Consider the following 9,965-nt stretch of genomic DNA (forward strand, 5'->3'; position numbering starts at 1 on the left):
TACACTACTATGTATAAAATAGATAAACAACCAGGACCTACTGTATAGCACAGGGAATTCTAGTCAGTATCTTGTAATAAGCTATAATGGAAAAGAATCTGAAAAAGAAGATATCTACATGTATAACTGAATCACTTTGCTCTACACTTGAAACTAACACACTGTAAATGAACTATACTTCAATTTTTTAGAAAAGCTGTAAAAATAGTGGACTCTGGGATAGTCTTTCAAGAGTTTTAAATACAGGAACTAATTTAATCACCACAATAAGCTGTAAGGTTTTTCACTATTAATTAATTACTGTTAATCATCAGATATTATATTATTGTAATTAGTATCAATAATACCAACAACACTATTATTACTGTGTTTTATAGATGAGGACACAGGCACAGAGAGGTCAAGTAACTTACTCAAAGTCACACACTTGGTGAGTTTTAAATCTGGACAATCTGGCTTGAGGGTTCACACTCTTAACCGTTCCACTTGATAGCAACCACAGAGAACATTTCAAAGCAAAATTTAATCTGAGTTGAATCTACTTTGATTTAAGTCAATAATTTTGATATCTGACATCTTCCTAGCAGTTTACAATTTGCAAAGAGTTTGGCCTCCATCACTCTGGAATCTTAGCCCGGCCATTTACTTGCTGTGTGACTTCAGGCCGGTGACTGGCTAAGCTTCGGTTTTCCCATCTGTACAGTGGGGACAAGACTGCTGGTCGGGAGGGTGAAAGGAGAACACACGTGCAGGGCTCAGTCCCGTGCCGAGCCCATAATAAGCGCTCAGTAAGCGTTTGCTATTAATGTTGTGGTGGTTATTATCAACGTCTCACAGGAACTTCACAACAATCCTGTGGACGGAGGTAGGATTTATTATCCTTGTTTCTCAGATGTGGAAACTGGAACTCATAGAAGGGAAATAACTAGCCAGAAAGGAAAACAGCCAGCAAGAGGAAATACCAGACTTAGAAAATCTCCCAACTCCCAGCCTGCTGTCCTGCACCCAACCCTCAACTCCTCAAATCCACCTCCTCTCTCTTCCCCAGGAGGCACTGTTCTAGGAAGCAGATCATCCTTCAAACAGGTCTGTGGGTGAGTGTGAAGCAATTGGAAGCTGAGGCTCAGGGAGAAGCTCTGAGGACTGTGGAGAAAGTTCTCCAGGTGAAAATAGATTCCTCTGTAGGGAAAGATGCACAGCACCTCCCCTCATCCCCAAGCACTGCCAGAGGAGCCGGCCTGAGGTCACACATTGTGAAGAACTGTGCCCTGTGCCCTCCCAAGGAGCCCCAGGGGGATGGCAGTAGGTGGGGGGTGTCCTCAGGCCAGGAAGTAAAGAAGAATGGGAGTGTCTTCATCTAAGGGGTAAACAGAGGAGTGTTTTTAAACACTGCCTAAAAATATCTCTTATATAATGCATTTAAACTGCATTCTACCTTGGGTTTGTTTTTCTTTTATTTCTGCAGTTTTCTGTAATTCTGCATTTCAATGCATTTGTTCAAGTTTCTATTAGTGCATCCTGTTCTGGTACCCAGTGCATTCAGCCCTGTGGCTACAGGCTAAGAGCTACAATAGAGTCAGTCCATCTTCCGAGGTATAAGATCCTAGCTGACTGCTTTAAGGCTTTAGTTTCTTCGTCAGTGCTGGTAATGTGATTGGAAGATTCTGGGATTTGGGGTATCTGAGTTGAAGTCATCCCTCCCAGATTGAAAATCATGTGCTTCCTTCTCTTACATTATGTGGATCCGTCACCAATTTTTTTTCCTTTTATGTATGAAAGCACTTATATCTTTTAGTGGTAAGCAGTTTTTTAAAAAATACCTTGATACATGCTACTTGCAGAGCTTTATCTTATTAGCATTCCAATGACTTATTGAGCAAATTGTTACTGAACACCCACTAAGTACCAGGCATTGTGCCAGGCAGCCATAAAACAACAGACAAGACGGACTCCTCACAAAGTTTACAGTGAACCATACCTTATAGTTACTTATAGTGTTTTTAAAAGCTACAAAGACAGACACACCAACTACTCTGGATTTCCCCATATCCCCCAGGACATGGCATGGGCCATGGTAGCCAAGTAATAGTCTCAGACTTTAACTTAAACAATTAACCGACCTGCTGAAAATGTATACTTCTTTCTAGTTAGATGATATTCTACTTAATGCCCACAAGGTGGAGATCTTGCTTACGGTTTACCCAAGCTGAAAGCAATGCATTCAAAAAAAAAAAAAATTCTCAGAAGTTAAACCAAAAGACCAAAAATTAAATTCAATTTATTGAGCACCTTTTTAGTGCAATATCCTATATTAGGTGGTAAGACAAATAGAAAGTTGTTAAGATATAGTCCCTGCCTTCTAGGGAAAGATGGGGGTAAGGAGCTTGCGCAGAGCAGGAAGATGGTACCTTTTAATGAATTAAGGTAGTATAGTAATAGTAATTTCATCATCAGATAAGATCTATACAAAGGCATGAGGCAGCCACCATGGGGTGCAGAAGAGATTCAACAAAGACCCCACACTTCAGCCAATATGGAAACACTTGAGGGTACACTGGGTCAGCTCTGGAAGTCCCCAGATGTGGGCTCTGGATGCCTCTGCTTAGTCACAAACCTTAGGGTTTCTTAAAATGTTCATTCTTTGGAGAAAAAAATATAATCAGTGCCAGGTAATGAGCTGAGGCAGTTGAAAACCCCCAGTTGCATCTGATGGGGAGGTGGCATAAAGACAAAAGAAACACATGAAAGGAAACAAATTTCAAACTCCTGCTTTCTGAGGAGGATTCCACCCCCCAACCCCTTGTCTTGTGTCTCACCTGGGAAATCTTGGTTTAGATCTGGGACAGGGTCTCACGCCGAGAGGTAAGAGGGAGAGCCGATTCTTACCCAAGAGCCTTCCTGGTGGATTGAACCCAAAAGTGGCTGGAAGACAATGTGGTTTGCTGTTTACTTTTTCTTTTTTCTTTTTTTTCTTTTTTTCTTTTTTTGCTCCTCCACCCCTCCCCCCAACCACTTCTTCCCTTAAACCATTAAACCAGTAAGTCAAATACAATATGGGTTTGTTCTTTTTTGGTTTTTTGTTTTTCATTCATTGAATTGAAAATCACATTTGGGGCATAAAGTGACAGTGAGTTTTTAAAAAACGGGAATGCTGGCAACTTGATAAAAATAGTGAACTTTCTTGATAGAGGGAAAATCAAGTGGCATGCTGCCCAGAGACCCCAGTTTGAATTTTAGTTTCTCCACTTGCTACTTCTGGGATCTGGAGCAAGCCCCATCCCATCTCTGTGCCTCAGTTTCCTCACGGGCAAAATAGTATCGTTTCGTAGAGAAACGGTCTCTAAGGCCCCCTCCTCCGCACTAAGTCGGATCCTGAGTTGTAAGGCTCTCCTGGCAACCTGAACATCTCCCTAGAATGTGAGCTCCGTGAGCACGGGACCTCATCTGTGGATTTTAATGCTCTGTGACCAGAACCGAGGACAGTTTGTTGAATGGAACCTGCCTAGGGGTTCTTGCACAGTGAGGCTGAATTCCCGGTGAGTCCCTCGGGAAAGGCGGAGCGACCAACCTCAAAGCCCACAGCCCTCAGTGACCAGTGTGGTGAGCGTGCTCGGGAAAGGAGGTGTCGGTTCAAAGTTGTCTGCTACAGATGGTTCTTCTAACCCGGCTGGAGTCACCTCCTCAGTGGCTCGGAGAGCTCCCCAGGGGTTTACATAAGGCAGGGTGAATCACACCCACCGTCGGAAACGGAGAAGGCAAAGGGACCTGCCCCAATCCACCCCGGGCGGCGCCGGGAGTGTGCTGGGGGTTAGTCTGAACTTTGCTGGAGGCCAGGAGCCGCCCAGGCAAAGGGACTCCACGACTACTCCAACCCCCGAGAGAGCGAGCGGTGCGTCTCACCCACCCAGCGCGAATCCAGCTCTCTGCCGCCCGCTCCGACGCCCCCGCGCGGGCGCCGCCTGCCTGGCTTCCGGCTCCCGGCCCCTAAGTCCCCGAATGAGTGTGGGACCGCTTCTCCCGCTTGGAAGGAGCCATCGCCGCTTTAAAGGGAAGAGGAGGGGAAGGGGGCGGGGAGCGGCGGCGGAGGAGGGGGAGGGGGAATCCTCCATCGCTCCCACGTGGTCCGGGCGCCTGTGAATTGCGCCCGCCGGAGGGTCTCACAGCGAAATACAAAAGCAGCTGGGAAGCGGCAGCGAGGCGAGTTCTCAGTGCCGGGCAGAGACCCGCAGCGCCCCGCGGCAGCGATGGAGCTGAGGCGCCCGGAGCCCCGGAGCCAACGAGCTGCCGAGCCCGCGTCGCCGCCGGGACCCGGGCTCCTGGGCTCGGCTTGAAGCGGCGGCGGCACCGGCACGGCCGGGGGAGCATGGGCAGGAGGATGCGGGGCGCCTCCGCCACCGCGGGGCTCTGGCTGCTGGCGCTGGGCTCGCTGCTGGCGCTGTGGGGCGGGCTCCTGCCGCCGCGGACCGAGCTGCCCGCCTCCCGGCCGCCGGAAGACCGACTCCCGCGGCGCCCGGCCCGTAGCGGCGGCCGGGAGCCCGCGCCTCGCTTCCCTCTGCCCCCGCCCCTGGCGCGGGACGCCCGCGGCGGCTCCCTGAAAACTTTCCGAGCGCTGCTCACCTTGGCGGCGGGCGCAGATGGCCCGCCTGGGCAGCCCCCGGGTGAGCGCAGGCGACACGTGCCAACCGGACGGCCCTGGCCTGAGGAACGCGCCGCGGTGCACGGGGGCGTCTTCTGGAGCCGCGGCCTGGAGGAGCAGGTGCCCCGGGGCTTCTCGGAGGCCCAGGCGGCGTCTTGGCTGGAGGCGGCGCGCGGCGCCCGGGTGGTGGCCCTGGAGCGCGGGGGCTGCGGGCGCAGCTCCAACCGGCTGGCCCGCTTCGCCGACGGCACCCGCGCCTGCGTGCGCTATGGCATCAACCCCGAGCAGATACAGGGCGAGGCCCTATCCTACTACCTGGCGCGCTTGCTGGGCCTCCAGCACCACGTGCCGCCTCTGGCACTGGCCCGGGTGGAGGCTCGGGGCGCGCAGTGGGCTCAGGTGCAGGAGGAGCTTCGTGCCGCTCACTGGACCGAGGGCAGCGTGGTGAGCCTGACTCGCTGGCTGCCCAACCTCACGGACGTGGTGGTGCCCGCGCCCTGGCGCTCTGAGGACGGCCATCTCCGGCCCCTGCGCGCCACGGGGGGCGAGCTGGCCAACCGCAGCCGGGCGGAGCTGGTAGACCTGGTGCAATGGACCGACTTGATCCTCTTCGACTACCTGACGGCCAACTTTGACCGGCTTGTCAGCAACCTCTTCAGCCTGCAGTGGGACCCGCGGGTCATGCAGCGCGCCACGAGCAACCTGCACCGCGGCCCGGGCGGGGCGCTGGTCTTTCTGGACAACGAGGCGGGCTTGGTGCACGGCTACCGGGTGGCGGGCATGTGGGACAAGTATAACGAGCCGCTGCTGCAGTCAGTGTGCGTGTTCCGCGAGCGGACTGCGCGGCGTGTCCTGGAGCTGCACCGCGGCCAGGACGCGGCCGCCCGGCTGCTGCGCCTCTACCAGCACCACGAGCCTCGCTTCCCGGAGCTGGCCGCCCTCGCCGACCCCCACGCTCAGCTGCTGCAGCGCCGCCTCGACTTCCTCGCCAAGCACATTTTGCACTGTAAGGCTAAGTACGGCCGCCGACCAGGGACTTAGCATCCCCCGGAGGAGGAGGAGAGAGAGAGAGACCCCTGGCTGGGGAATGGATGATGGGGGAAGGGCCGTCGCCTCAGCCACCGCCTGGGACCAGCCGGCCAACGCCCAGCCGGAGACCCGAGCGCGAAGGCGGCTAAAAACTTCAGCTTTACCCACCTGCCCCTTTCTCTCAGTCCCAAGCTGTGTCCTTTCAAAGTTCTGGGAGGACGAACTCACCGAGGCGAGAAGTGTAACATTTCCTCCACCCAGACTATAAAAGGATTCTTCCCTGTGCCAGCACGGAGTTTGCATCCAAAGAAACTGGCTGCTGCCGGAGTTTGGCCCCCGGGTGGCCGTCTCTGTGGGAGATACATCCTATTTCTTGGCCCCCTCATTACCCTTCCGAAAAAGGAAAACTTCTATTTGAGCCATTGAGCTAATTCTGCAGTTTCCTACCAAACGCAGCGCTGGTGGCCCCGGAGCAGGGCTATGACATTGGCTGGTGGAGCCCCCTTCCTGTGTTCTCCCTTTGTTCCGGCTTGGTGATGGTGAGATCACTGTTAAGAGCTAGGGAACCGCTCCCGATAGGACAAAGAGAGCAGGACCTGCAGAATGGAGGGAGTCCTGCAGACGCTGACAATTTGTCTGACTTGTTCCTTACAGCTTGTCATTTCAGCCTGAAGGCTACAAATGCAGGACCGGCTGTATGCATTGATTCAAATAATGAATTTCTTCTTCCTCCCCCTTCCCAACTGTTCATAATTTTGTCAATGATGATGTTCACCAGAAGGGGAAAAAAAAAGTTTCATGCACTTTACTTTGTTTTTATTTTAATTTTTTATTAAGAAAAACTTTTTTTATTTTGACAAAATTTGCCTTCTATGTGTATATATGTGCATAAAGTGTGGTGTAAATATACTAAACAAACTTATATTTCAATAAAAGGGAGTTTAAAATTTAGAATTTAATTCCTGTGGTTTTAACTGTTTGAGGCATCTGATGCCCTGCCTGGTTTTAGAATAAGCTCTAAGGTTTCTCCCTTGTGGATGTGCTTTTAAAACAAAGGACGCATGTATATCCCAGCTGTGACCACGGAACTTACAGAATTGAACAAAGACAAGAGCAGATTCCCTGTCCTGCTCACTCAAATGAACCCTCGTGCTGGAAATTTCAGAGTTCAGCATAGAACATGCAGGATGGTGGAGAGAGACATGGACGGAAAGTATTCTATTTCCTGGCCAATAAAACTGTTATATAAAAGGATTTCACTGTAATTTAGTCCTATACTAATCATTTCACAAATATGATAGAACCAGATGTATAGACTGAAATATGATAAAAGCCTCCCCCCTTTAAACTTAACCGCTGTGGTCACGTGTTGCACCTGATTTTCAGCATTGTAAGTACCATGCATCACAATGCGTACAGATAATAAGCTGAGCACAAACTGCATACAGGTAGAGAAAGTCATAAATTAATTCTTCTCTTTAATCTCCCAGCATAAATTCCATTGCATCCAGGAGATCATAATCTCCAACATCTGGACTCATCCAGCTCTCTTAAGAGATTGTACTGTTCCCCGCCCCCCCAAGTACTAATTGCATGGTCCCCTCAGAGCAGACATTGTGAAACCAGGAATGTGTGTAGTACTTTGTATATGGCATTTGGACCCTTCTTGGTGACTTCAAACAGGAAATGTCTTTGTATTTTCTTAAGCTTCCTTTTGACGCATAGGGGAGAGGAGAGGCAGTCAGTTTGTGTCTTTTTTTTTTTTTTTATGACCCATTGGTGTTTTTATCTTGGGATTTTATTTGATATGTGGGTCCAAATGATCTTGCCTGTTATCTTCTTTTTATTTAATGACCTTTAACTCAAAGCAACTTTTGGCTACTTTAATAGATTTTTATTTGACTTGCATTTGTAAACCTAGGGTTTTATAGACTCGTGATGGTATTAAATCTCTGTGGGTTTCCCTTCTCACTGTGCATTACAACACAGCATGTAATTTAACGATTTAATGCCATCCTTATGTTTCAGTGCCTCTGCTAAGCCAGCTCAAAAAAGAGTCCATAAAGTTTGTAGTGTAAGCCAAATATTTTCGTGATACAGGGTAGTGATAATGGCACATACATCTTTTTCAAGACATTGTTAATGTGAAACCTCAGATAGTTACCTCTTTCAAAAAGAGACATTTTCCATTTCTGATGATTGATAACTATATGAGATTTCCTGCCCAAATCAGCAGAGGCTGCTCGAAGAAAAGGATAAATATTCAGCAATCTGCATGCTTACCCGACGTGTTCATGGAGGAAAACCATGGGCAGAGCTAAGTTAGAAGTTTCACAGATGCACAGGAAATATACCCTGACTCCCATAGAACTTCTGCACTGGTAAATTCTGGGCCAGCTGCATTCTCCACATTCCTCCTAAACTTCAGTTTCAAGCCCAGACTTGACCACGGTTAACCCAGAGCAAGAAACGAAGCATAATTTAAATGGCTCTTCTCAGCTTCTTTAGTGAACCATATCTGCCTGTTCGAGAAATAAGTTTAATTACATGGTGGAGTTGTTAAGGGAACCAAGACTTAATTACAGAGAAGAGGTTTTACCTGTTGCCATTCCTTGTGGATAATCGGTAGTCTGTGACATGGAAAGATCAATTAATGTTTTGCCATGGTCAGTGAATGCTGCTAGGACCAAGTCATTTTTCAGATGAAGAAAAAGAAAAAGAACTTTCAGGCTGCAGCATGGTGTAAAAGAGTAAGAGGTTCTGCAGGCAGACTATATTCTGAATTCTGTCCCTCACCTGTTTACTTTCAGCAAGTCATTTAACTTAGTTCCCTCATTTATGAAATGGACATTCAATCAGAGTATTGTGGGATTTAAATGTTAACATATAAAACATAAGGACACACATAGGTACTTTAAAAAAAAACCTCACTTCCTATTGCTCTCAAAAAAACAAAACAAAAGAACTCCTGCCTTTCTTACACCTCAGTAAATTTCTACTAATTTTCATCATCAAAGCCAAATCTAAAAATGTCCAAGATGAGGTCCAGTTTTTGAAATTAGTAATAAACGAATTTTTAAGTGCTTGAGAACCCTATTCTAGCATATGATCCTATGCAAAGCACTGGATCATATGGCCAGGGGCAGAGGCTTGATCTCTATGTGGGCTCGAGTGGGTGATTTCAGGACCCAAGCAGACCCCCTGTACCACAGGCAGCTATACTACAAATATACGAGGGTGATTTTTTTTTAAAGTAGATGGATCATTGCAAATCCATCATCACTTCTGGAAAGCATCAAAAAGTGATGAATCTTTGCAAGAAGAACAATCCTCCTCCAATTTCCTTCTGCCATGAGAAAGTAGGCAGTTGACCTTTATTCCCTGGATTTGACTGTTGATTAATTCACTTTGTCAATGACATAGTTCTAAACTCTATTAAGAGTACTTGCCCTCCTGTCTTCGAATCAGGGAGAAAAACAAATTATTTTAACACCTCTCAACACTTCTCCACCTTCCGCCTACCACTGCAGCTAGGAGAGTCCTCTTAAGGCCTAGAGGTTGGTTATGTGGATTAAATGAGTAACTATTTGTAGCATTCTCAGAACAGTGCCTGGCACAGGGTAAATGCAATATGGAGTGTTTGTTTATTCGTGGAATAGATCATTTTCTTCTCTTAAGTCAAAACCAGAGGCATTTTGGGTCCCAGGCAGGCTCCTCTTTCATAATCCTGCTGTATCTCTGCAATCATAGGACACCTTCTACATGCTTCTATTTTGGCTCAGGAAAACCAGCCAGAGTGCATGAGTCTGGCAGGAATAACCTAAAGCCCACAGTTGTCAGCTGGTTGTCTCCTTTCTGAGATTGCCCTCTGTGTGAGTTGTCACATGCAGCCCCCTCTTTTTCACAGGGAGGCTGTGATTCTGTTTCTCATATGGCTCATCAGCTCCAGGGAGCAGTAAGCTGTGGAATTGTGCACCTTCTGAGCTACCCAGTTGCCGTGAATCATCCAAGCCTGGGCACTGATCATTTGTCCCTCCACACATCTGACCCCTCCCACAGAGCCACTGATCCCTGTGGTATAAGGTTGGCAGGAGTATTAAAGAAAGAGTGGGGACTCCGGTTGACCCAGAAGCACAGGAATTGCTCCAGAAAGAAATAGAATGTCAGCTGCCGAGGTGGATGGAAATCCCAGGGCAAGAGTTGACGCCCACCTCCAAGCATACTTTAATCATTAGAGTCAAGTGGAAAGGATATTGCGAGTCAAGAGATTCAGGCTACTTCTGAGTCATGTGACTTGGGA

The 9,965-nt window shown here is 48.4% G+C and overlaps 1 protein-coding gene across 1 annotated transcript; it reads left to right on the forward strand.

Annotated features, from left to right (window-relative positions):
* The first annotated feature begins 4,165 nt into the window (after window positions 1-4,165).
* Window positions 4,166-6,624, forward strand: FJX1 (four-jointed box kinase 1). The gene has a single exon (XM_029209071.1). It carries the CDS (start codon window positions 4,364-4,366, stop codon window positions 5,675-5,677), a length of 1,314 nt encoding a protein of 437 aa, XP_029064904.1. The 5' UTR covers window positions 4,166-4,363; the 3' UTR covers window positions 5,678-6,624.
* Window positions 6,625-9,965: the final 3,341 nt, after the last annotated feature.

This window comes from Monodon monoceros, unplaced genomic scaffold (assembly GCF_005190385.1).
Source record: "Monodon monoceros isolate NGI ecotype Baffin Bay Population unplaced genomic scaffold, NGI_Narwhal_1 Super_Scaffold_7, whole genome shotgun sequence".
In the NCBI taxonomy this organism is placed as follows: Eukaryota; Metazoa; Chordata; class Mammalia; order Artiodactyla; family Monodontidae; genus Monodon; species Monodon monoceros.

What these genes read in the sequence shown, in the direction of transcription:
- FJX1 (XM_029209071.1), top strand. Translation starts at nt 4,364, where the DNA reads ATGGGCAGGAGGATGCGGGGCGCCTCCGCCACCGCGGGGCTCTGGCTG.